The sequence below is a fragment of the Ochotona princeps genome, chromosome 15, assembly GCF_030435755.1.
Source record: "Ochotona princeps isolate mOchPri1 chromosome 15, mOchPri1.hap1, whole genome shotgun sequence".
Taxonomy (NCBI): Eukaryota; Metazoa; Chordata; class Mammalia; order Lagomorpha; family Ochotonidae; genus Ochotona; species Ochotona princeps.
This window is the reverse complement of record NC_080846.1, coordinates 46,082,474-46,110,037: the sequence shown is the minus strand read 5'-3', so window position 1 is coordinate 46,110,037 and position 27,564 is coordinate 46,082,474. Positions and strand designations below refer to the sequence as shown.

General features: G+C 39.6%; 1 protein-coding gene across 1 annotated transcript in view; it reads right to left on the bottom strand.

Moving 5' to 3' along the window:
- The window catches only part of CFAP54 (cilia and flagella associated protein 54), a 358,105-nt gene that overhangs the window by 146,266 nt on the left and 184,275 nt on the right, over window positions 1-27,564 (bottom strand). The window contains exons 49-56 of the mRNA XM_058673646.1: window positions 26,422-26,629; window positions 15,685-15,764; window positions 13,843-14,012; window positions 5,575-5,677; window positions 3,570-3,717; window positions 2,653-2,810; window positions 2,315-2,494; window positions 2,083-2,209 (exon numbers count right to left, since the gene is read on the bottom strand). Of these exons, the coding sequence (XP_058529629.1) occupies window positions 2,083-2,209; window positions 2,315-2,494; window positions 2,653-2,810; window positions 3,570-3,717; window positions 5,575-5,677; window positions 13,843-14,012; window positions 15,685-15,764; window positions 26,422-26,629 (1,174 nt within the window). The remainder of the gene's footprint in view (window positions 1-2,082; window positions 2,210-2,314; window positions 2,495-2,652; window positions 2,811-3,569; window positions 3,718-5,574; window positions 5,678-13,842; window positions 14,013-15,684; window positions 15,765-26,421; window positions 26,630-27,564) is intronic.

Below are 27,564 nucleotides of genomic sequence, written 5' to 3'. Positions count from 1 at the left end.
CTAAGAATGGTCAAAGATTGAAGGCCTGGTGAATGGATCAATTAGTTAACTCATTCCGTGCAAGTTCCAAGATTCCCATATGGGCACAGGTTCATATCCCAGCTACTCCACTTGCCATCCCTGCCCCTGGCCTAGGAATGCAGTGGGGGTAGGTCCAAAGCTTCAGGACCTTGCACCGCATGGGAGACCAGAAGAAGCTTGTGGCTTCAGATCAGTTCAGCTGTAGCCATTGCAACCATTTAGGGAGTGAACTAGCAGATGTAAGATCTGATAACCTAGATGGAAAAGCTTCCTTTCTCTTCCTTTCTCTTTCTCTCTGTAAATCTGCCTTTCTAATAGACAAATAAATCTTCAAAGATTATACACTGAAATCATAAATTAACTCTTTAGTGACCTAGCCAAGAATGTTTTCTCTCATGGGAATCCAGGACAAGGAGTAAAGGAGAGGTGAAAAGAAAAGGGGGAGCAAAATCAATTCAAATCCAAGATTAGTAGGAGGAAAGAAATAAAACAACACAAACAAATGACACAGAGACTAAACAAACACAAGAATAAAACCACCCATGTGAAGATACATAAAAGAAAAAAGTTACAAAGTCTTATCCAGCGTAATGAGAAGAAAGGAAGAAGGCTCAAATACATAAACATAGAAATGAAAAGTATGACATCACAACTGACACCGCAGAAATAGGATGGGTTCTCAGAGGTCACTGTGAACGGTTAGACAGAAGAAATCTGGAAGCCTAGAAGAACTGGACAACCATACAAGATCAAATCACAAAGGAAGAGCATCAAGCAGGCCAGGAATTTAGCAATAAAAGGTCTTTCATCAGAGAAGAGCACAAGAGAAGGCTGAAACCGACCTGCCCAGTGCATCTCACAACCAATCCTGCTTCAACTATTTCAAAAAATGGAAGAGGAGGAAACTCCCAAATTCATTCTATAAGGCTAGCATTACCTTGGTAGCAAAACTAGCAAAGGACACAGCAACAAAAGAGAATGCTACAAGGGAATATTTTGATGAGTATAAATGCAAAACTCAACAAAATACTAGCAAATCAAATCCAAGGGCACACTGAAAAGACTGTTTATCATAATCAAGTGGAATTTATCCCAAGGATAAAAGGATGGCTTGATATGCAAATCAATAAATATGAGGATCATATCAACAGATAAAAAAACAAGTCACTGCTTTGTTCATGATAAAAAAAAATTTCTGAGCAAATTAGGTATGGAAATAACATATCTCAACATAACATGGGCCCAGCATGGTAGCCTAGTAGCTAAAGTCCTCGCCTTGAAGGAGCTGGGATCCCATATGGGTGCTGGTTCTAATCTCGGCAACCCCGTTTCCCTTCTAGCTCCCTGCTTGTGCCCTGGGAAAGCAGTCAAGGACAGCCCAAAGCCTTGAGACCCTGCACCTGCATGGGAGACCCAGAAGAAGCTCCTGGCTTCAACTCAGTTCAGCTCCAGACATTGCGGCCACTTGGGGAGTGAACCACAGGACCTAAGATCTCTCTGTCTCTCCTTCTCTCTATAAATCTGCCTTTCCAATAAAAATAAATAAATCTTAAAAAAAATAGCTCATATATAAAACTACCAAATATCACATACATAATAGTGAACATTACAGTGAATGCAGACTAGCTGAAGAATTTCTCTCTAAAATAAGAAAGAAGACAAGGATGCCCACCTTCACTATTTTTCTTACGCAAGGTGCAGGAAATCCCAATTTAGAGCCATCAGATGTGAAAAATAAAGAGCCTCCAAATCAGAAAAGAGAAAGTTTAAACTGTCATTAGTTTCAGAAGACATGATCTTAGGACTAGAAAACTACAGAGTCTATCAGCACACCAAGTCAGCAACCAAAATTCAGCAGCATTGTCATGCACCAAAGCAAATCACGTGGAAAATCAACCAAGCAATCCCAGTTCAATAGTTGTAAAATAACAAAATGCTTAATAACAAACGTAACCAGTGGAACCTTAAATTTTCATCAATAGTATCCCCTTTCAATGTCTACCAATAGCTTAAAATTCACCATCAGTTACTCTAGAGCAATATATGTTTAAATATTCTTACCAATCCTCATTTTTATTTTGGCCAACAACATGCCATGAGGAAGATAGATGTTTTTCAAAGGCAATACTACATTTGCATAATCAGTGTTTGATAAAGGAAATTCGATTGATTCTCCAAAAGTTAACATCTGGAATAGAAATGTCACAATGAGCAATTAGTAAATGTAGTTTGAAATAAGACAAAGGCCAGAAAAGCATATTTCTAAGTTTTGTGGACACACAAGCATTCTTACCTGCTCAATAAGAATGTTGTGAGCCTGGTTCAACAGATTTAATTTTTCCGTTTTTGAAGAGGGTGATTTCTTGAGTTTCTCAGCTTTTGTCAAGTCATCCAGCAAAATCAGGCTTCTTGCCAGAGTTAACCACGATCGAGGAGAGATAAATTCACTTCCTTCGAGCAAATGTATTATATCCTATCAAAATAAAATGATTCCTTTTGATCGTATTGAAATAACAGCTGGCCATGTTGATTGTAGTATCTTCAGCATCAAATGCAATTCAGAGTTTTCTCCTATCTTTTGACTGGAATATACTTCCCTAAATATACACAGGGTTGAGGTTTCCTTCCCACCTGAAGGTTTCTTATGATGTCTGTCTTTAAGTGCTTCTCTTGCAGGCCAAGGATCACAGCTTGCATCAGGAATTCAGCCTGTAGCTCTGTGTCACCTGCACTTTTTGCCTCCATACACACTTCATTGATGAGGCTCAAACAATCTGTCATCTCGTTCTCTAAAATAAGCAAGAGTGGTTATTTAAGATACTGAGAGAAGAAGAAAGCATTTATGCATAATGCATATGCAACCAGCATTCACCACAGGAATGCTCAGCAACACTCAAGAACGAGAGGTAACATATTAATATAGAAAACAAATAAACTGCACATGAAGCTTGGAAAAGAAATGGCCCACAATTTAGGGCAAAGCAATTCAAGGATGTGCTGGTATTGCAAAAGTAAAATTGCTATTACCAAAGTAATTTGGAAAACAGATGTGAGTAAATAGATAAGAAAACAAGATGTTAATTGCTGCAAGAACTACCGTTTCTAAGTATCAAGCTGCTATCTAAGAACATATAAACTTACTGAGTACTGATAATGTTATGGTTTAAGTACAATGATCTATTTTTGCAGAGCAGGAAACAGAGGTACAAGATATTTAAAGCCTATGCAAGGAAGTATTAGATCCAGCATTGGAACCCAATGGTGTTGGAGGAGGTGGCTAGAAAATCTGCACTCTTCCCATCTGTGGCTGCCCCATGTAGCCACCTTCCAGCAGGACGGGAACACCAAGGTATTTACATCTTGATAATATTCATGCCACTTTCAGTGATAACAATGGACTGTTGGAAATGATTAATCTGATTTAATAACCTAAATGTTTGAAGGCTGTTTTTCAAATTGAAAAGTTGTAAACACACCCCCCTCCAAAAGCCCTCTGCCTACATAAAGTTAATATTTATGGAAATATTAAGAAAATAAGATACTTGTACCTTTCACTACTCCAATGCCACGAACCTGTGCGACAAATGCAGTCACCAGCGCTGAGCAGCACTTCAACCACAGATGAATGTTGAAATATTCTCGAGCATTTAAGGAAATAGGATCCAAAAACTCATTATCACCTTTATTTTCTGAGCCCTAAACAATATTAAAGTGATGATTATCTTTCCATCTAACAAAGAAAGTTCTACCTTAGACTAAACATAGAATTAAGAAAAGCATCCAACATCATTGTATGTTATATTTTTAACTTTAGAAATTATTCTTGCATATGCTATAAAGTGCACAAAGTATCCAGAACAATCAAAACTACCCACAATCCTCTGTTAACATTTTGCATGCAGTTTCTCAGCTTTTCTTCTCTCTGAATCCTTATTGTTGAAAACTAACTTTGTGCCTACTCCTTTTTTCATTACAAATTATAATACAGTTGTTTTGCATGCTACCAAAAGTTATGTTGAGCACAATTTTAAGGGCAGAAAAGTAATCCACCATTTTTACTAAAGTTTCCTGAGTGGGCACTATGTGCCAGGCAGTGCCCTACACACATTATCTCATGTAATCCTCACAGCCGAAGGGAGATTACCATGATTTCCATGTCACAGTTGCAAGAACAGAGGCAAAGAAAGGGAACTGCCTTGTTTAAACTCCATCACATTTTGGCAGAGTTGGTTCTCAAACCTATGTCTTCCTGAATTTAGTGCCCATGGTCTTAGTTGACTGTGATGAATTGTTCCACGCCACTCACGTGACGAACAGGTAGTGAAATTGATTTACATTCGCGTTGATACACTATACAAAGCGGATGATTAAGGCCCAGAGCTGCTGGGAGTATAGGGCAAAGGAGATTTTCCTCCAACCGAGACAATCGTAGACAGTTGGAAATTCAAACTCACTGAGAACAACCCTTATCCATTCTAAAAATTTCTTACCATGCATTTCTGACAGTTCATTATGTCCAAACAGTCAAAAAAAAATCCGCTATCCAGGGGTAGCTAATGGGACTGGGAGGAGACTAAAATATTCCTAGATGGGTGGCAAGTTTGGGAAGAGAAGGGTGAACTACTCCAGGGAAAAATGTGGAGACATGAGCAGAGGTCCTCAAGGAGAGTGGCAGTTAGAAGGGGCACACCTAGTCCTCAAGGCTCACAGCCCCTTGCTAGGGCAAAGCCAAGTTCCATTCAACAGGTCCTCATTGCTGGGGTCCATCCTGCATATTAAAAGATGTTTGGCAGCATCCTTGGCCTTTGCTTGTAGATAACAGTGGCACCTGCTCTGGTTGTGATAACCAGAATGTCTCCAAGAAACTGCCAGAGAGCCTCTGCAAGGCAAAATTGCCCCAGTGGACTATCATTGCTCAAAGTCCATTTTTAGAATCAGAATTCCTTTCAACTTGAGTTTGCTCTTAAATAAGTCTCAATGAGGACAGTTTACCTTGCTAATTTGTAATGATACCAGATAACAGAGAAAATATTAGTAATATTTGAACTAATGAATCAGGATCTCATGATAGGAATATTTATATTTTAATCCTAAAAAATTATTTATTGTTAAATTACTGATCATATCAAAGTCTGGTCAGATTAGTGAGCTTAAATATGGAAAGATTCTACTATGTGGAAACCAGCATAGTTCTCTTAGTGGTGAGGTAATAAATTCAAAACTGGAATGAAGAAAAACTCTCGTGAACAACTTTATTTGCCAGTGACATTACAAGCCAGCTGCTATACAAACGTATGAGGATAGGATTCTGGTGATTATAACCAATTCTATCAGTTCAAAAATGAGATCACAAAATTACAAAACAGAATAATTAATGAACTTGACCAAGGCAGACCAGTTAATCAATAGCACAAATAAGATTTAAACACAGATCTTTAAACTTTAAATTCTCCTTTATGTCGTTGCCTTATCCAAATAATTGAACGACAACCTGGCATACCAACAGTTATTGCATAGTAAATATCAAAGGATAAGCATTAAACTCATACATACAGGTGATACTGAAGAAACGGGATTTTCGGTCTCATCCTGTCCTACCTTCTTTGAAAGTTTTGACTCCTGGAGAAGCTTAAGTATGGAAAATACTATTGCAGCACTACAAAAGAATTTAAGTTGGAAGTTATTAATATTACATTTCTGGCAACTATATAGTATTTTCTAGGTTTCTCTCATATCCTTACCTGCCCCCAAAACTGTTGGATTTCCCACTACTCATGCTCACATAGCCCAAGTCTTAACTACATAGAATATTTATCACACCTCTTTTGCTTTAGTCAACTTAATCAGAATATTTCCCCTTTTTGGCTGGGTTGAATTAAATGGGGATTCTGTCACTGGCAACCAAACTACTCCTAACAAAAATGGGACAGTTCATGACTTTTGCACATATTACTGTAATAACCATGTCTCATTGTCCTCTATCTGCTTGATTTCTAGTTTGGAATATTATTCCTAGGATAAAATTCATGATTATCATTAATTCCATTATTTTTCTCAGGAATCAGTTCTGACATCCATATCCAGTTCACACAACTTGCAGTTGTTCAGACTGGGCACAAACAATTCTAATGTATACTTCCAGTCATTTTTGTAGAACTTCTTGCTCTCTAAGTTGTTTATTATGAATTGTCTCCTACTAGCTGGGGTACTTGAAATCCTCACATAGGATCAGAACATTTGTGGAGATTTTTGGATGATGCTGACCCCTTCTAAGTTAAGTCTCAGGCAGAGGTTAAAGGCCACGTCTTCTTCCAACTTCTTTCCTGACCAGCACTGCTGTTCCTCGCAGGGGACAAAGTGGATACAGATTACCCCTGGAGTGATTTAGCCCTGTCTCACCCAGGGCCTACCATTGAAAAAAAAAAATCAATCTCGTCCTCCTAATAAAGCTTTTTTTTTTTACCCAAAGTTTTCAGTACTACCAAAGCTTTGTATTTTTCTGACTTCCTAAATCCTTGTAACTCTCACTGGGAGGTTGAAACAGAAATAATCATGAAATATTATCCTGATGCTATGATGCTATCTATAGGTAGAAACCCACACCTTACTCATCGACTTATTCTTACAGGTTTTGGATGTAGTCTGTCCGTCAAACATTTGTGTATTGGAAGTGTGATCAACAACATGATGGCATTGAAAGAAAGAGAGAAGACCTTCAAGAGATGGAGTGTACTATAAGAATATTGGGTCCCTGGGGGTAGCGCCCTTGCAAGGAATTTAACAGTTCTTAGGGCACCCTGCTTAGTCTTGCAAGACGGAGATCTAATGACAGAGTAAGCCTGGCCCTCCCCACTCTCCAGCTTCCTATCTCAGGCAAGCTCTCCCTCTTACCCATGTTCCCAACACACTGCCATTGACCACAATGTGACACGGTTAAGAGAACCTCGTAAGAACCAGTCAATGCAGCTTGGATTTCCAGCTTCCAAAACTATGAGTTAAATACGCAAAACTATACCTAGCCTCAGATATTTCAACACAGCAACAAAAAATGAGCTCACGAAAGCGTTACTTTTTCCATGTATTTTTATCAGTCACAATTTCCTCCTTTGGATGAAGTGTTTGTGGTATTGGATCACTTATCACCAGTGTCTTTTTATAAATTTTATCAGCAACTTTACATGAAAATAGTATGAACTTTCTGCCATACTGACATATAAATATAGCTGTTTTTCTGTGTCTTGTGGCCATAAGCATGATTCTCTATAAAAACTAAAATGATTGCGCATTAGTTTGCCATTTTCTTTAGAATGAGTTTTAACTTTTAAATTCAACCCCATTTTTTAGAAATTTAATTATTTAATTATTTTCTCCTACTTAAAAGAATTTAACTCATTTGGGATAATCTAATTATTAAGAATGTATACAGTAGAGGAAGAGAAAGCTATGGTATTGTAACAGAGTGGGTTAAACTGTTGCATGCCATCATGCCAAATCAGAGCTCCAGTTCAAGTTAGCGCTGCTCTGTTTCCAATCCAATTCCTGCTAACATACGTGGGAACACAACACAATACGACTCTGGTACAGTTTCTGGTTCCTAACTGCAACCTGACCCAGATATGGCTGGTGTGGCCATTTTAGAAGCAAAACAGTTGATGGAACTCTCTCTCTTGCTCTGCCTTTTCAAGAGATACATAGATGAATAAATAAATAATTTTAATTTAAAAGAGCACAAAAATGACAACACAGGTAATGCAGATTCAGCGCGTTTATAGGAATGAAGTTTCCGCTATTCCATCATGACTCCCTCATGGTTATACCTATTTTTTTAAGGCACCTTGTTTGCTGAGTTTGTTTAGATACTAGCATATCATGATTATCAGAAGATTCTGGAAGTAGAAGACAGCATCCATTCCTCTCTTTTGAATGTGAAGCACAAATTCCTATTTCAAGGGGATAAAAACTGTTTGTTAACCCAGAAAGGTAAGATATAAAGTAGGGCACACCAGTGTGTTCTGTTCCACCTGGTACTGCTTAGCTGCTTAGTCCATTTTCTGTTGCTCTGATAAAATACCTGACCTTGGGTAATGCATACAGATTACAGGTTGATTTGTCTCCCAATTCTGAAAGCAGAGAAGTCCAGGAGTATAGTGCCAGCTTCTAGTGAGGACTTAACACTGCACTATAGCATGGAGGAGACACTACCGTGGTCAGACACAGGAAGCTTCCTGAGGTTTGTTGCCCTCTTCCTACAATGCCATTGATGCCATCGGGGGGGTACGCCCTGATGACCTCACACCATCCTATTTCCCTCCAAGATAATTTACCTCCAAATACCATTAAGACCTGAATTTTGAGAATACATTTGCAACAAATTAATTCTGGGCAACAAATGTTCAAACTCCACCAGTTATGCAATGGAACATTAGCAATTTCTCTGCAAGGCAGAAAGACGAGGGGTTTATTTACCACCCCAACTTAAAATTTCAGAGGCAGCATGTTTCATGATGATTCAAAATGAAAAGGCTCAAACATTTTCCCACTTCAGCAATTGCTTAAATGCCAAAAAGAAAAGAAACATTTATTTCTTTTCCCTTTGAGATGGCATTCTGAAGAAGAGAGGCAGCCTTAAAAGAAGTAGAAATGCATTGTGGATAACTTTGATTCCATTTATTTCTTATTAACATTCATGACAAAAATGGTCAGTTTGTTCTCATAAAAATCCATGCAGCTCATTCTACCTGTCACCCTAGGGAATGCGCCTTTCAATTTCCGTGACACATAATTTTATTAGAAGTATCATGAAATGTCAAGCTAGCCATCATTTGGAAAAAGGGACTGTCCAACACTCTCAGCAGTGCCCACCCAGAAACTGGTGGGGGGTAAAGTTCACGAGAGAAAAACTCATTCATCTTGACAGTAGGCTTCCCCCAAATGACAACTCTGCTTCAAAAAGGCAGTAACATCAAAGTTTTCACAGGTTTTATCCCCAGGGCCAAGTCCACGTATTTAAAATAGCAATGATTCTGATATACTCACATGCTATTTGCATATATCTATCGAGTTTTCAAATGAAAGTTCTATTACAGCAGTCTTTTTGCTGACCATTTTATAATTTTTAGTTTCTTATTTCCTTCTTATTCTTAAAAAATAAAAAATCACCTTCCCCTCCATACCAAGAGTGTGAGATGTGTAGAGAGCTGGAAGACAGAATGAAAGTATCTGCTATTGCTCTTTGAGACACAGTTTTGAGGGGAAAAAAAGGTTTTTTGGAAAATTATAAAAGTTTTTTTCTCAGACTTAAGTAGGAAAACAATAGTACCATATGATGCTGAGCCTGTTTCCCTATCAATAAACTACCATGGCTGTTACACTCAAAGGTAGCTCTACATGTGAGAGTACACAAAGCCAGGGAATCTCCAGTTTTTGTTTTTTAAGCTAAACATCTCTTTGTATCAGTAAAACTTACTCAGCACCCTCAGAGAGCTCCATCATTCTCTATATTAGAAATTGAAAAAATAAGTATGCCTCATGCAAAACTAACTGGTTCTCCCTCCTCCCCGTCCTCAAAATTAGAACAATGCTATTCTTTGATGTTTGACTTCACAGCAGAAAATCTGCTTAATAAAAAAGTTCTCATCTCTACTTCTACATTCAGTCTTGTGACGTTGTAGCTGCTGTAAGTAAAGAAGATTAGGTCTCACACACTCATTAGAAATGAGAGAAGAATTTTTAACAGCCTCTGCAAATAACCATGGAAGATCTCTTTTGAAGCCCCATTAAAAGGTGATAATGCATAGATTCTTAAGAGTTGCCTATAATATAGAATACAACATTACACAAAGACAACTTTTTCTTACTGCATTAAATTAAAATAGCTCAGTCTATATTTTTAACTGCAGTTTTGTAACATCATTTGAAAAATATTAGTTCCCTGATTTAAGCAAATTCCCTAAATGCTAAAATACTGTATTATACCATCTTTTAAAAATTATGTTTGCTAATATTACCATCAATCTCATCATGAAACAAAAAGGCTAAGAATAGAAAACTGTCAAGCTCTTGACGGCAAACACGAATTGTATAAAATTCTAATTTTCCTTAAAGTTCAAATTTTATCATTGGCAATAAATACTCGTTCTTTTCCTAGAAGAAGCATGCTCATTTTTCTTAAGAAAATGTCTTGCCAAATACCAAGTCTGAATAATCAGAATCTGTCAGTTGTTGTCTCAAACAAAAATGGAAAAAAAATGCATCTTGTTCATCTCTCAGCCCAAGAACACACATATGTTCTTCCTTAAGACAACCATCAGTTTTGACATGTAACAGAAGTGCTGAGGTATAATTCTCATTGCGAGTCCCAGAGAATACAACAAATATATAAAGAAGCTTCACATTTTCAGGGGGAAAAATGGAATTAAAAGAAAATGTGGGGGGCCCAGTGTGATGGCCTGGTGACTAAAGTCCTTGCCTTGCACGCACCAGGGTCCCCATATGGGCACTGGTTTGTGTCCCGGTGGCCCCACTTCCCATCCAGCTCCCTGCTTGTGGCCTGGGAAAGCAGTCAAGGATGGTCCAGGGCCTTTGGACCCTACGACCCACACGGGAGACCTAAAAGAAGCTCCCCTGGCTTTGGATTAACTCAGCTCCAACTGTTGTGGCCACCTGGGGAGTGAATCATCAGGTGGAAGATCTTCCTCTCTGTCTCTCCTCCTCTCTGTATATCTGACTTTCCAATAAAAACAAATAAACCTTTAAAAAGAAGATAATGTGGGGACAGACATTTGGCCTAGTGTTTCATGTTTCAATGGATAAAACATGAACTCCCTGAGTAGCCTGCATTTAATATGAGCGTGTGGGTTCAAGTCTCAGTTGTGGCTCCCAATTCTAGGGAAAGGCAGGGAAGGAAAGGGAAGGGAAGGGAGGGAAGGGAAGGGAAGGGAAGGGAAGGGAAAGGAAGGGGAAGGGAGCAGAGAGGAGTGGAGGGGAATGGAGGAGAAAGATGGGGAGAAAAGGGGAGGAAGAGGGGAGGGGAAGGATATACAAATGCGACAGTTGTCTATTGCTTCATCAGGAGCAACCTTCAGTGGAACTGGCTTCTACATTTTTAATGACAAGTGTGCGTAGTTCAAGGGGTCTGCAGAGGACACCTGGTACCATAGCAGAGCAAGCAGGGCAGAACAAACTGGACAACTAATCCAGGCAAGTGTTGACAGCAAATATCTGGGTGAATGGAGACTCTAAGCTGGACCATGCCAGTCAATGGACCTTGAAAAGATTCCCTTATTCTTGGATCGGCAAAAGCAACACCATTTCAGAACTATCAAAACCACAGAAGCACAACCCCTAGAGCATGCTCCACATCAAGGACCCTGGGATTTCACCAGGCAGCCCTTTCCCATCCCCGGGTACTAGAGTGGTTTGGAAGCTGGGTGCAGCATTTCCCCTTATCTTCCCACTTGCCCAAGATATAGGGGGAAAAAAAAGAAATTTGAAATAATGGTCTCTGCCACTTTCCTCTAATCCTCAACCCTTCCCACCCTGATCAACTATGTAAACATCATCAAAAATAAAAATGAATAATAATAATAAAAAACAGTTCTAACCCCATGGCCCCACCTCTCCAACGGAAGAAAAAAAAACTGTAGACTATATTCTGAAAAACACTACTCAACATACATTCATGTATTTTTCATTACTGCTTAGAAACCACAGAATTTCTAAGTCTACGAAACCCCACACTGTCTAATACAAAAATCAGATTTAGATCTCATTATTCATGGAAAAGCTTTCAGTTCCATGTGTGCCACACACACATTCAGAGGGCAAGAAAAAGTCACTTACTGAGGCTTTCCAGGAAGAGCGGAACAGGCTCCCAAACAGGTTTAAAACATCTTGAGAAAATGGGTAAAGGATACAAGTTTGGGGTTACATAGTGTGTAGTGGGCAGTGCAGGAATGCAGGCTCCCAAGAATCACGACCTGTATGATTTGAACATCCCACCAGCACCAAAAGAGAGAGGAGTTGGCCTTTACTGTCTAGGAAGGGAAGTGGTTCTGCTGAGAAAACTTGCAGTCCTTGATCATCAAGTGGCATCACCCTCTGCTAGAAGCACCCAATTTAACGATGACTCCCCTGCACCTTCCCGCACCTCCATCCTGGTATCTTCCCAGTACTTAGCATATTGGGTCACACTATATAATCTGCTTACTTCTTATATTTATAGCTTATTATCGGACTTTTTATTCTTTATTAGAACATAAATACCATGAGGGCAATATTTTTGTCTGTACTGTTAGATTTTTGCCTATATCACATACTTTAAGTACTAGGACAGTAATACATCGCAAGAGCTTTGAACATGTTATTGGTGCTCAAAATTACTTTTTAAAAAACGATTTATTTTTATTGGAAAGAAAGGGTTAGCAAGAAAAGCAGAGACAGAGGAGGGATCTTGCATCTGCTGATTCATCTGGGAAATGGCCACAATCGCCAAAGCTGAGTCAATCCACATCTAGGAGCCAGTAGCCTCTTCCAGATCTTCCACATGGGTGCAGGGTGCCAAGGACTTGGGCCACCCACCACTGTTTTCCCAGGTCATAAGCAGAATCAGAAGTAAAAAAAAAAAAAAAAAAAAACAGGCCGCAAACTAGCACCCATATGGGATGCCAGGACCACAGGCAGAGGCTCAGCCTAATTTGTCATAGAACCAGTCCCTCAAAATTATTTTTCAAACGGATTCTTGAATGGTAGCAGAAGATATTTGTTCATTAAAACAGTATGATTATGAACATGTCACGAGACTTCATGACAGAAGTACTTTTTGCAATTGATATGGCCAAATCTTGAAAGTATATTTCTATACTATTAAACATGAATTAAAACCCCTGCATAGTTTTTTTTGGCTACTCAATTACTTATACACCTATGTGCATACTGATGTAAGAACAATATTCTGTTTTTGTATCATCAGAGGCTGGTAGTGAGGCAGTTAACAACTACCGGTTGAATAGATCGTTGCATCAATGAACAAGCTAAATGAAAGACCTGAAACAAGTAACTGTAGCATAGATAATGAGCCACCTACAAAAGTTTCTTAAATAGTCCAAAACAATAGTATATGAGATTTCATTTGCTCATAATAGAATTTGTCTTTGCTATTTGCATTCTGAGTTTAAAGGGCAAGGATAATTTACATATTAGTCAAAAGCTATAGGAAGGGCTGGCATTGGGACCACTGGGCTGATTCACTGCCTGTGAAGCCAGCATGCCACAGCACAGCACCAATTTGAGTGTCAGCTGCTCCACGTTTAATTCAGCTCAGTACTACTATACCTGGGAAAGCAATGGAAGATGACCCAAGTGCTTGGGCTCCTGTTACCACATGAGAAACTGGATCAACTTCCTGGTTGCTGGCTTTGGCCCAGCCCAGGCCTGAAGGAAGCTGCCATTTGAGGAGTGAACTAATGAATGAAAGATCTCTCTCTGTCTCTCCCTCTCTCTGTCACTACACCTTTCAAGTAAATAAAATAAATCATTTTTTAAAAACTTCATAGAAGTTTGGCTTGGCCTTTTAAAAATTAAATTAATAGATATCAAACACCATTAATTTAGTCATTCTGTATGTCTTTACAAAGAACTGTCATTTTAACTGCTAGAACATATGAAATATGCTGAATAAAAGAAGCAAATATGTTCAAATATGTTCTATGGATCTAGGAATTCCAATGCTTGGACAAGATTTTATTGCACATTTGCATCAAGTCAGGATGAGACGGAAGCTCTCCTTCCATGCACCCTCTGTTCTGGTGGTTGGAGACTCACCTGTACGCTGCGCGATGTCTCTGCAAGGCAATTGCGGCCAGCTGCAGCCTGGCCGCCACCACGATCTCCAGCTCCCCAGCACTGCATTGAGGGAGGTTCTTGCGGCCTGCCTGCTCTACCTCTGACACCAGTAAGTTGAACCTGTCTTCAGCTTCACTCAGTAAGATTGCCTTAAAAAAAGGGGGGGGGGGGCAGTTCAGAAACAACATAAATCTTGTTTCAGACCTGTTTATCAAAACTGCTCACAGTCTGAAAAGTTACAAGGAATGTGAGTGCAGAAAGGTATGCTCTCCCTAATCATCAGAGGAGCAGACTCAGGGGATACAAAAATGGTAACAGAAAGTGAGACAGAGAGCGATAGCAGAATAAGCATGTGCCTCCGGCAGGCACTTCTCAGGCTGAGCAAAGCTTATCAGACACAGGCATTTCCTCCATAAGGCACATCACGGCTTTCATGTGCCTGGGAATGCTGGACAGCATGTCAATACTCTGCTTAGAGTATAACAAAAGCACCAACAAAAAAAGTATAAAAAATGTGAAAATCAGGGTACAGGTCGAGCATCCCTAAACCTGAAGTTATGGAACCCCAAAGGCTCCCCTTTACAGAATTCAGAACTTTGGGATTTCATATTTTCAGGTTGAGGATTCAACTAGTATAGGTTATTGGATTTCCAAATCCAAAGAACTGCAAAATTTGAAACACTTCTGGTCCCACGCATTTGGATAAGGGATACTCAGCTTTTACTAAAAGACTACGAAATGGGCTCTTGTACAAAATATGAGAGCTCAAACAGAGTCAGAGTTTTGCTTTGGGAATAGGCACACTGGGAAACTCAAACTTAACTAAGCTTGTTACAAATGACTTAAATAGTGTCAAGAGCATTGACTTCAAGCTTACAAATACATTTCAGTGGATAGGTAAACTAAGAAAAGCCATGAATAGTGAGCACCAATTGCATTTCAAGTAAAACTATGGTCACCCAACTGATAACAGGAAGACAATGAGACATGTACAGCAGCCAATTGATAGTAAATAGCAACCTCTCATGGAAGAAGATAACAAAACCAATTAATCTTTCAAGCAACAGGCTTGTAAAATACTTACTTGTATAGAGCAGTGAATATTACATGAACACAGTCATGTGTCACGTAAGAATGTTTACATCAATAGCAGCCCATGCATTTGATGGTGGTCCCATATGATTATATCCCATGATGTCATAAACGTGTTATTTTGTGTGCTCTATGATGTTCACATAAGGATGAAATTTAATGACACCTTTCTTAGAGTGGGCCCCCGTCATTAAATGATAATGGACTACACTAAGGCAACTTAGTATTCTGATTAAAACCACAGATTACTGCACTAAAAAAAATACAGCTCCAATTCCTACTACTTGCATGATGTTAGTGAATTCAAAAACTGCCTAAGCCTAGATTTTTCTCATGGTTCAACCTGGCATAATTCAAACATGATTAATGCCTAAACCCACAGAGTTGTGAAAAATAAATAACCATGCAAACGCCTGTCATGTAGTAAACACTGAATAAACAGTAGCTACTGCTGTTGCTGTTGTCATTGCTATTGTTATTAGGAAATGAGAAACAGGGATGGACTACTCAAATGCCATCAAACAATAAGTCATCATTTTTTTAGCAGCTTAATCAGGTTTCAAAGTCAAGAGCCTAACATGGGGCATCTACTATTTTCATGGGAAGTAGACTTCATGTCAGTAAACAAACAGCTACTTGATCCCTCAAAGGCCAACATAACCCTATGGTGAGCTGCCAGGGAATAGTCATGTTCATTCTGGTAGCTGTAATTCGAAAAAACTTCCTTACCTTCAGTGTGCTAGGAGTCAACTCATCTCTAATTTTTGTAAGCTGACAAGATGAATATCCATCCTCCCTTGAATTTGCCTCTGTAAAGATGCAACATTTTGAAAGGAACAAGGATATCTGTTTAGTCATGACCCATGAAGAAACTTGCCATAAATACATTGATAAACACTAATACCATAATCATTAGAAATAGATTCTTGTATCAAATAGTTCCCCAATAACCTATATTAGAGCATGGAGGCTGATTCTTAAATGTGTCAATTCTGAGAGGAATTTCCGGACACTTAACAATGATGTGTAAGTTATCAGCTCCTCAAAGTATATTCATCTCCCAGATGTTTGTGAATTTCAGTAAGATATTGGAAACATCACTTTGGTTAGCATGCACAAGCCTCTCATTCTAACAGCAGAGAGGAAACCATTGGAAACAGAAAATTCCACAATTTCAAATAAATACTTTGAAACCCCTCCTATAGTTTAAAACCTGCCTGTCTCGATCTGAAGTAGGGAAACATGAAGGAAATGACATCAGGATCTTTACCTGTTTCCATCAGCCTGATTTGTGGACTACAAGAGAAAGAAAAGAACCACGAACCATTTGACTAGAAATTGTGGCAAAAGACCACTCATCTAAAAAAATTAAATTTGCCAAATAGGAAGGAGAATCCTAGAATAATGTGGAACTAAATGCGTGTTAAATGTGTCTCCTTTTGCAACCCCAACTGACCTTGTCAGGCTCTTACAGCAAGAAGCTCTATATCTGGCAATCAGCTGAGGAAAAACTTGAGCATTTGGACAGGAGCAGGGGGAAGTTCTGGGACTGAGCTTTCTCTCAGAAGGAATAAAGTAAGAGTGAGAGACACAGAGAGAGAAGACAAATACCTAGATATGGGTATGGAAGAACTCTGGAATGAGCATGAGAAACATAAAAGACCCAAGGAGGAGTCTGAATTGCAAAAATCCATGGACTTGGACTTGGGCATCACAAATGTGCAGTGCTGAGTGCTCCTGGTGTCCCTGGCTCTCTATAATTCTAAGAGCTGGACCACAAAGTCATCCAGAATCCAACAGAAATGAGGGAGCCTGAGGCCTCAGTAGAGACTGGTTACCTACACACCTGCCACTTCACACCTCATTGATTTCACTTTCTTATCATTGCCTGGCTAAGGCCAAAGAGACAGGAGGAGGAAATATAACTCAACTAAGGAGAGCTGCAGCTTAGCCCACTCAAATTCACTTCATGCATTTTCCTCTAATTCCTGAGCACCTGGCAAGGTGATACATCTTCACCTCTTTGTGTTTAGACAGTGTCTTCATCCAACTATGAGTTCCAGAGTGAAACACTTTAAAGTAGAAATGCCTACTTCTTGTTGCTGTGGACTGTGAGTCATCAGGGTCAATGAAGGATCAAAGACGACTGGGCACAAGCTTGCCCTAAAAGCTTTAGATTAGGAAGCTTTGGGGAAGACCATAACCAGAAATCCTGGGATGAGGCCCTCAGCTCCAGGTTGGCTACTCTTCCTGAAAATCCACCAGCTATTGACTGGGCTTACTATAAGGTCAACATGGCCAAGAATGGCTTGGTGGATGTATTTGAGAAGAGGCTTAATGCCTTGAAGGTTTCTGTGCCTGAGGATAAATATACATTGCTCAAGTGGATGCTGAGGGAAGAAAAATACAAGAAGCTATGCTCAATCCATCTCTCGCCAAGGCCAAGACTAAAAAACCTCAGAAACAGCGGGAGAAGATGAAGGACATAATTTCCTTTTGCCAGATGACCACTGAAGACTTGAATGAAGTTCTCCCCTCCCCCACAAAAAAGAAAATTAGACAAGAGGAAGTATCCTTATGGCCTCAGCAGCCAATGGAGAATTTGTCCAACTGAGTCTGAGAACAAGCTCTGGTTCTTATATTCCAAACCCTGGACATTAAAAATTAAGTGTACACAGTTCCAAAAAAATTAATAAGGACCCAGATTGTCTATCCCTTCTGTTTTGGGGCAATGTTAAGCAGAAGGTTTGAGTCACTGCACGTGCCAAGCTATGGCACGTAGGTGCCTGAGATGCTTTGTGGAACATAGCTGCTTGCTATTCTGAATAAGAACTGACCCTTTGATAGTTAAGCCATGAAATTTAAAGAATTATTTGTTACCACAGACAAGCATAGCCTTACACATGGGACCATTCGCTTGAAAGGAAATTTCAAATAGCAAATTAAAAATGTTAGCACTATGCATGACAATTTGAACACTAAAAAATAAAGAGATGCATGGATATTAGAAACAATGATCTCTAGAAGTAAAAGCTTTGGCTGTACGCAGAGTCCTCCAATGTTTTGGCAAACTTCAGAGAGACATGTCTCCAGTAATATCCATGATTTAAAAGGATTAAAAAGAAAAATCATGCAAAACTTCGATCAAAAATCAATGACCTAGAATGAATAAAAACAAAACAGATACCTTATCTGAAGGAAACAATGCAGCATAAGGGGAAAAAAAAAACTATTTACTTAATTATGAGCAAGTAGTGATATATGCGAAAGATTAGTGTCAGGGTCAGTATTGTGGTACCACAGATCAAGCTGCTGCTTGAACTGACAGAATCTCATAATGGAGTGAAGGTTTGGGTCCCTGCTACTCCTTCCAATCCAGCTCTGCTAATACACCTGGGAAGGCAGAGTAAAAGGGCAAAAATACCGTGACTCCTGCCACCCTCATAGTAGACCAGAACACAGTGCCTATCTCCTGGCTTTGGCCTGTCCTTTACCAGACTGTAGCAGCCATTTGGGAAGTGAACCAGCAAATGGAAAATCTCTAGTCCCTCATCCGCTCCTGTTGTTTTACTCTACTTTTCAAATAATCAAATTAATCTATCTCTTAAGACATTAACGCTAAATAAAGTTATTGAAATTGTATAGATATGCTGAAGGAAAGTTCTAATAAGAAACCAGATTTAAAGCCAACTAAAATCTGGAGTTAAGAGGTATCGAGCAATGGTCTCATCTGCTAGAGAGAAAAGGAAGGAAAAAGAACGAAAGCTAAAAGTTTGTACAAGTTTTTTATTCAGCTGCAGTAGCTTGATAAGGGACTAGTTGCTGTATTACTTACAAGTGCTAGCAGAAAATACTACTGTAAACCCTGGGAATGGAAGATTCAAATAAAAATCAGGTAATATGAACAAAACAGTAAAATATATTCTTGGAAGGGAAGACTTAATAAAAAAATTCAGTATACATATTTTTGAATATCGAACAACTAAAAGTGCTTTAGATATAGTTGTCTTAGTTAGAATTAGATTGAATTACCTTGAGGTATACAGGTGACATATTCCTAAAAGTATTTATGCAAAACGAGAGAAAGTGAAGGGCAAACAGCAATGACTTTAACAAGATATTGATATTCTTCCAAATCAGTATTTCTAGAATCACGAATTTAACAACTTTTGATTCTTGTGGAACCTATAATCCAGCGATGCCATCCACCGGGTTTTCACTGCTCCTCTGCCCTGCCATGCTCTGATTCCTCTTATCTAGCTTTAGTGCTTGGTCCATCACTGTAATTAGTCTCTTGAAGAAATCATCAATACCTTGTCTCCATATTCTTTATAATACTCACTGGTGAAACACCAAACCCCACTAAATCCAACTTTCTCTCGATCCCACATCTGCTTCCTTGTGACAACTTTTTACACCAAATAGCCAAAAACTCTCTGAGCTATTCCACAGTCTTGCTCCAATTTCCTGGTCTATCCATCCTTCTATTCTCTTGGGCAACTACTTCATCCCTTCTATTCTTTCTTTAAATCTCTAACATTTCCTCTGCAGCTCCCACTCTCAGTTGGTATTCATGTTTAACTATTCCAGTGAAACAGAGGACACTAGCAAATGAATTATACAGATTCCCACATCCACTCATCCACCTGTAAGTCAATCTGTACTACAGCCTTGACATTTCAACTTGTCACATGGATGAACTTCATGCCCCAACGTTAGTGCCAAACCCTCCAGTTGTTCACTATTTCCAATCGCATCTTGACCACTAAGGTTAATGTGCTAGGTATCACCCCTCCTGCCACTTGCATCACCATCTAGCCTCTACTTCCAGTGAGTCATTCCAAACAATACAGAGATGTCTTCTGGGCCTTTTAGCAGCACCCTTATTGATACTTATTGATCCTTATTGATTCCTGACTTCATGGCAAAACATCTCCTGGCTTATGTCTATTCTCTCTGAGTCTTCACCAATTCTACCTTGATATCACATGAGTAGGTGCTGATTCAAAAACATTTATCTTCTAGATTCTCCAATGAAATATTTCCTTGCCAAATCCAACCTCTTTTTCTTCATCTATTGATTCAGTTGAATTGTCTGTCAATGCCTGGTTCACTCATCCCTTTTCAGTTGCCTCAGATTCTTTCTCATTTATCTGACCTGGACCTTTTTCTGGTAATTCCTTCTTTCTCTTTTCTCTCCAATACTTACTCCTGTGGTATTCACCTACTATCTTGGCTCTTTAAAAATACCAGCTACAGGCTAGGCTAACAATCTGTCCAGACTGAACTTTTCTCCTGAAACCCAGAATCATATATCAAACCAACTATTGTGTCACTCAGATGTATAATTGGAAGCTCAAACTTAACACATCCAAAAGGAAACTCTTGATCTTCCTCTTTCGAATGTTTCGGAATTTATTTTTAGATATATCCAGAGCTGGCCACTTCTCATCACCTCCACTACTCTTGGCTAATACTTAAATTATCTAATAGATGTCCAAAAAGATATAAAGTTATGTTATTATTCAATTATTCTCTTTTGGACTTCTCACAACCCCATGGTCTAACCTAGATTCAGTATAGAAGTCAGAGTCACCCTTTAAAAACGTGAAGCTGCTGAGTCTTCCTGGTGACTTTTCAATTCATGCACAATAAAGCCAAAATCCCTACCTTGACCTTCAAAGCCTTCCATCATCTCCCCACTATCTGACTTTTTAATCTCCTAAAATGTTCACTTTCATTCCTGCTTCTCCAGCCATGAGGGGTTCTTGCTGCTCCTCGAGCACAGGGAATACAGCCCTATCTCAAAGTCTATTTGCATGTGTTGTTCCCCTTATCTAGAATGTACTTTACAAAAAATTCACAGGTCTTATAACTAGACTGAATACATCTTCCTCTTTTCTTTTCACGTTCTAATCTTGTGCTTGGGCTCAGAATGCATGTCTCAGTCAGACGGGGACTTAGAAACTCAGAAGCTGACAGCAGGGAAGTGACTAGGAAGGCAAACCCCAGATAAGGAAGGGATTTGCTACCACCAGCCAAACAATAGCCACAGTTGATATCAAAGAAGCCTCATTTAAGTGGCCTCATTTCTGACCCTAGAAATATGTCTGACTTCCCATTTTGAAGCCCCAATTTCCCATTTTCCTTTAAAATGTCCTTGGCTAATTTGTGCATTGGCGTACAGCATATTTTGGACTAAAGAGTCTTACGGTTTTGCCAAGCGGCATATAAACCTGCTCCCTTTCCTCGCTGGGTGTCCAGATTCAAGCAGCAAAGGCCCAGTGTTAACCAGGAAGTTTTCTCCCTGAAACCAAGCCTTCAGACAATGTGTTGATTGCCAGCGCTGGACACTGTCAGGTCTCAGCCTCTTAGCCTCCGTCCCTCAGCTTAAGTCACTAAGTGTGGGATTGGTACAAATCAGCCACCAGGTTCTATTCCCTGAACTCATTAGGTCATTAGCTTCTACAACAGATAACAAGATGATGGCCAGTACTGTCTCACAGGGTTTCATGCAGAAAAATTCAAGATCTGCATGGGGGAATTCTACATCTTGAACAAAAAGTAACCACCACCTGTACATAGTCCCCAGGCTGACTGAAGTCCACTATCATAAAAATTCCTTGTAGAGTATGGCACCACTGACTGACCAGGAATGCAGACACAAGCTGGACATACAACCAGACCAAATAACCACCGCTACTCCAACCAGTGCCTTATCACCTGTCCAGGGACTAATAGGCAACTATCCTTAATTCCGCTAATTCCTGACTCTCTCACTCTCCCTTCCTTGTCCCCATCTTAAAACCCCAGAGCAGCCTGATTTGGAGGCTGGTAGTTATTGAGATAAAAGCTGCTACCATTTTATTTGTTACTAGATTCAACTTTCTCTTTCCTTAAAACTCAAACTTCTTCCTTGTTATTTTGATCTGGCATCCTGGATATGGACAGTTTTGGGTGAAATCCACTCATGTTTAGACTTGTTCAAATTTCACCATATTAGTAAGACTTTTCAACACATTTTTAAAAATTTATTTATTTTTATTAGAAAGTCAGATATATACAGAGAGGAAGAGAGACAGAGGGGAAGGTCATCCGTCCAATGATTCACTCCCCAAGTGGTCTCAATGGCCAGAGCTGAGCTGATCTGAACCCAACAGCCCAGAGCCTCATCTGGGTATCCCATGCGGGTGCAGTGTCCCAAGGCTTTGGGCCATCCTCCACTGCTTTCCCAGGCTACAAGCAGGGAGCTGGATGGGAAACAGGGCCACTGGGACATGAATCAGCACCCATACGGGATCCCGGCGCGTGCAAGGTGAAGACTTGAGCTGCTACACTACCATGCCAGACCCTCAACTGTATTTGAAGTTGCAATCTACTCCGATACTCACTATCACTTTTCTGATAGTGAGTATCATGTAGTACACAGGGCATTTATTCATTTGATGTATTGTCTTCTTTCTCTGTCCTAATAATAAATTTCAAGTGAGTATTTGTCTTTATTTTCACTGCTACATCCTCAATTCCCAAATAACTTAGACAGTGACAAGTATTTTTTAGTTACTCAATTAAATGAACCATTTCCACGACAAAGGAAGCCAGTAAAGTCTTTTCTAGAATCCAGAATCATGTCTGAGAATACAAGAGAATTTACTATACAATGAAGTTCTTAGTTCGGCAGGGAATGGATGGAATTTTTTAAAATAAATTGTAATAATACAACTACCCATCTGAATTTCCAAATGACCTTATAGAAAATAAAAGATGTCCAAATAAGATATGAAATGCAATGAGGATGAGCAAAAATTGAAGGAAGAAGGAAGTATAATTATCTTCTTAGAATTGTGTCTATGAAACACATGAAACCTATTCTCTTTATATTCTCTTTAAGAATTTTTTTCACAGGACAAATTTACTAAAGGGAAATAGCTGCGCAGAGGCGTCCAGCTGCCAGAGTGCATCAGGAGCAGGCACGTGGCAGAGTGACAGTGTCGTTATGAGCCGAGTTCACCAAGCATGAGCCAGGTAAGGCCAGGGAGGCAGGCAGCGGAAGAGCAGCACAAGCTTTCTGCCTCCTCCCAGTAGAACGGATACTTGGGAAGGAATGCCAGGGGTGTGGTGGGCAACAGAACAGGGCGGGGGTTTGAGCTGGTTTTTGGAATGTAGAGGTTTTGTTCCTATATTGTATTAAAAAATATTTAAGGACATAACAAATGTATGAGCAAATAGGAACAAATGTCAAACATAACATAAGAAGTATAAACGATGTTCAGTTGGGTTAACAAAAAAGGCAAAACTGAAATCTAAAGCACTCAGATGGCTTGAGAAAAGGAAATAATTGGGACAAAGTCATCATAAAGGTAATTACACAAATTGGCTTTAAATGTTAATTATAACACACCAAGAGTATGGCACATATCACTCATTGATGTAGAGAAACTCTAACTCACAAGCATACAGAGACATGTACAAGAATGTTTAAGTTATTAGTAAAATAAATAAATTATAAAGTATAATATTCTGTGACAGTAACAATTAAGGAATTACCACTATAAACTTATAGCTAAATCTCAAGAATATGTTATTCTTTTTTTTTGAGGATTTATTTATTTTTATTACAAAGTCAGATATACAGAGAGGAGAGACAGAGAGAAAGATCCTCCGCCCGGTGATCCACTCCCCAAGTGAGCGCAATGGCCAGTACTGCGCCGATCTGAAGCTGGGAACCAGGAACCTCTTCCTGGTCTCCAATATGGGTACAGGGTCCCAAGGCTCTGGGCCGTCCTCAGCTGCTTTCCCAGGCCACAAGCAGGGAGCTAGATGGAAAGTGGAGCTTCCGGGATTAGAACCAGCACCCATATGGGATCCCGGGGCGTTCAAGGTGAGGACTTTAGCTGCTAGGCCACGCCACCGGGCCCCAGAATATGTTATTCTTAAAGACCAACTTCTGGTATGACAAAACGAGGAGTGCTAGGAATGTGCTCCATGGTGAAGTTGGTGAAAATTATTTATGCATCAAATGACTTAATATCTAGCCAATGACATGCTTCGGAAAGCAGCGAAAGGTAGCCCAAATCCTTGGGTCCCTACAGCCAAATGGGAGATCCAAAACAAGCTCCTGGCTCCTGGCTTCAGACCAGCTCAGTTCTGACCCTTGTGGCCATTTAAAACTAAACCAGTGGGGCCCAGCGGCATAGCCTAGCGGCTAAAGTCCTCACCTTGAACGCCCCGGGATCCCATATGGGCGCTGGTTCTAATCCCGGCAGCTCCACTTCCCATCCAGCTCCCTGCTTGTGGCCTGGGAAAGCAGTTGAGGACCCTGCACCCGTGTGGGAGACCCGGAAGAGGTTCCTGGTTCCTGGCATCAGATCGACGCAGCACCTGCCCGTTGTGGCTCACTTGGGGAGTGAATCATCGAACGGAAGATCTTCCTCTCTGTCTCTCCTCCTCTCTGTATATCTGACTTTGTAATAAAATATATAAATCTTTAAAAAAAAGAAAAACTAAACCAGTGGATGGAAGATCTCTCTCTCTCTCTCTCTCTCTCTCTCTCTCTCTCTCTGTGTATTTGCCTTTCAAATAAAAAAGAAATAAACCTTTTTTTTTTTAAATTACCAAAATTGGTAAGAATAGCACAAGTCAGTCATGTTTGGAAGAAGACATTCCTAGAATTGCACCTTCAAACCATTTTGAATCTGTTAAAAACTAATCAAAAATTTTTAAAAGAAAAGGACTTATGTTGAGGGGAAAAAAAAGCTATCTTTTGAGTGAATGTGTCTGTGAAATAATTTATGTACCAAGGAATTACTGGGAACAATATGCAATTAGCCAATAGTTGGTGAAATTCACCAGCTGGGCATGGTCTGGGAAAGTCCAAGACGGTTGGAGTGAATCCTGAGCAAACCACATGAGACCTACTGGGATTTTACACATGCAGGAGAATGGGTTCCCTGAGGAACAGCATAGGAGGCTTAACAATGCAGAAAGAAATACACTTCACCAAAATAATGCACTAATAAGCAAATAATCTCATCACGGGGATTGGGTGAGAGGCAGGCAATGAGGTGAAGGAGCAACAGTCACAGTGGCTTTGGAATTTGGAATTCCCATTTTCCAATTAAAAAAAAAGGCATGGGGCATGAAAGGAGGAAGCAAAATATTATCCATGCAATAGAAATACAAAGGCAACAGAAACATCTTACACAAGCATCCAGACACTGAATTTATGAAAGATTGACATCAAAACAAGATACACTACAAGAAAAGATATCAGCATCTCATATAAATAGAAATGTGAAACTAATAAAATACTCTGAAACAGAATCTTGAAACATGCAGAAAGAATTAAATCATAACTTTGCATTTATCTCAAGAATGCAAAGTTGGTTAAATATATAAAAAATTTCTTAGTGTAATACACCATGTCAATGAAAGAATAAACACATAAAACTTTCATCCTAATGAGCACAAATAAAGCATTTAGTAAAATTCAATACCCTGATAAAATCTTTATAAAACAGGATTAGAAGAGCAATTCCTCATCCTGACAGAATGTCCATATAAAACCCACAGTTAACGTCACACTGAATGATGAAAAACATCTATTTTTAAGGCAACATATAGTATAATTGAAAATATTCATATGCTATGGCTCATACATCCCATTCACGGGTATCCATCCCATAGGAACACATTGTGACATACGGACATGTGGCACTGTCCCTTGGAAACACAATTCATGAACATCAATAGGAGGATGGTGGGATATTCACAACAGACTACACACTACACAGCCAGTGGAGTGGACCAAAGCAAAACAGTTGACTTGCAGCAATTTCAGTGAAAAGGTTCTACATGAAAATAACATGTGCAAAAACTTAAACATGCAACCCTATAACTAATTAATAAATCCTTTTATACATATGAATGTCGAGTGTGTGACAGAGAGAGAATATGGATAGATATATACATCCATATACCTAGACATGAGCACACACGTGTGTCATAACATAAGCTTAAAAAGAATGAAGAGGGCTAGGCATGGTAGCCTAGAGGCTAAAGTTCTCGCCTTGCATGTGCGAGGATCCCTTATGGGTGCCAGTTTGTGTCCCAGTGGTCCCGCTTCCCATCCAGCTCCCTGCTTGTGGCCTGGGAAAACAGTCAACGACAGGCCAAAGCCTTGGGACCCTGCACCCATGTGGGAGACCCAGAAGACGCACTGGGCTCCTGGCTTCCGACTGGCCCAGCTACAGCCTCTGAGGCCACTTGGGGAGTGAATCAGCAGACAAAAGACCTTCCTCTCTGCCTCTCTTCCTCTCTGTATATCTGACTTTCAATTAAAATAAATAAATCTAATTTTTAAAAAAGGAAGAATATATGTTATATCATTCTTAAGCATTAGTGGAGTTGGAGTAAAGAGGAATTGTACAAAGGAAGGGCAAAGGAAAACAAAAAATTAACAATTACCTTTGGAGTTTGTGAGATTTTGTTTGCTCCGCTCTGCATTAAGTCCACGGTAGTTTGTCTTCACTGAAGTTTCTGGGATACAATTTATTGTTGCAGCCACACTTACAAGAAAGTATGCTTTAACAAAATAAAACTTATTTAAGAGATGTTGCTGGGCAACTGAAACCAGAATTATAGGAAAGCCTTTATTTATTAATTCTTCAATTGCCTAAAAATTTTTTAAAAAAGAGAAAAAATTCAAATTAATAAAATACTTTTTTCCAGATATTGTATTATAGATTACATTATATTATTTTCACTTTCCATTAAAGAAAGGAATACAGGGATAGACATGAGGTTCCATAAAAGGCAGGTTGATCAGGAGAAGCATATGATTACAGAACGAAGCCAGCTCTTCAACAACGCTTTGTTGCTCCCTCTAATTTCTGACCTGCACTTCATGAGGCCATCTCTGGCACATAACCAGAGCAAAACATGGTGTTCGTAGTGAGGGAAGGGATACCCTATCTGAATAGACAAACTGTAAAAGCTATTCAGCCAAACACATGCACTGATGTTTATGTGTGAGTAAATTAGAGCTACTAAGATATGAACAAAAGAATGGATAGCCAAGCAATTCCCCTGCCCAGTTTATTGTCCATGATCAATCATTGGAACTCCTCCTTGTACATCCCCTTAGCAATCCTGTCTTGTGCATACACACATCTCTGGCCAAATGATGACCTCAATTCTAAAAGCCAACCCTAAACCTTCTTAGAGCCTGCAGCAACTGAGGATGGAGAAAACTTCACAATCACAAAGGTGTCCCACTTGAAGTCCTCAATGAAAATCTGAGGGTTTCCAGAGAAGTTTACACATTGCCAGTCCAGTCACTCTACTTCTCTCACAGGCAAAATTACTCAATATCCTCCCTTCCTTTAAGACTAACCTCACCCCATAAGTGCTTCTCCCCAGTTAAAAACCTTGCTTCTTCACTTCTCTGAGAAAACTGAAATACAGTAGAGCATCTGTAGGCCCTTCCTCTGTCCTCTGCAACTCCGTGACCAACTCCAGCCCCACCCCTGTGCCGCCCACCCACAGACAACAGCTCTGTTTCTGTTCCTACTACCTAAGGCTGGTGGCAACACTCAGACCATCAATCCC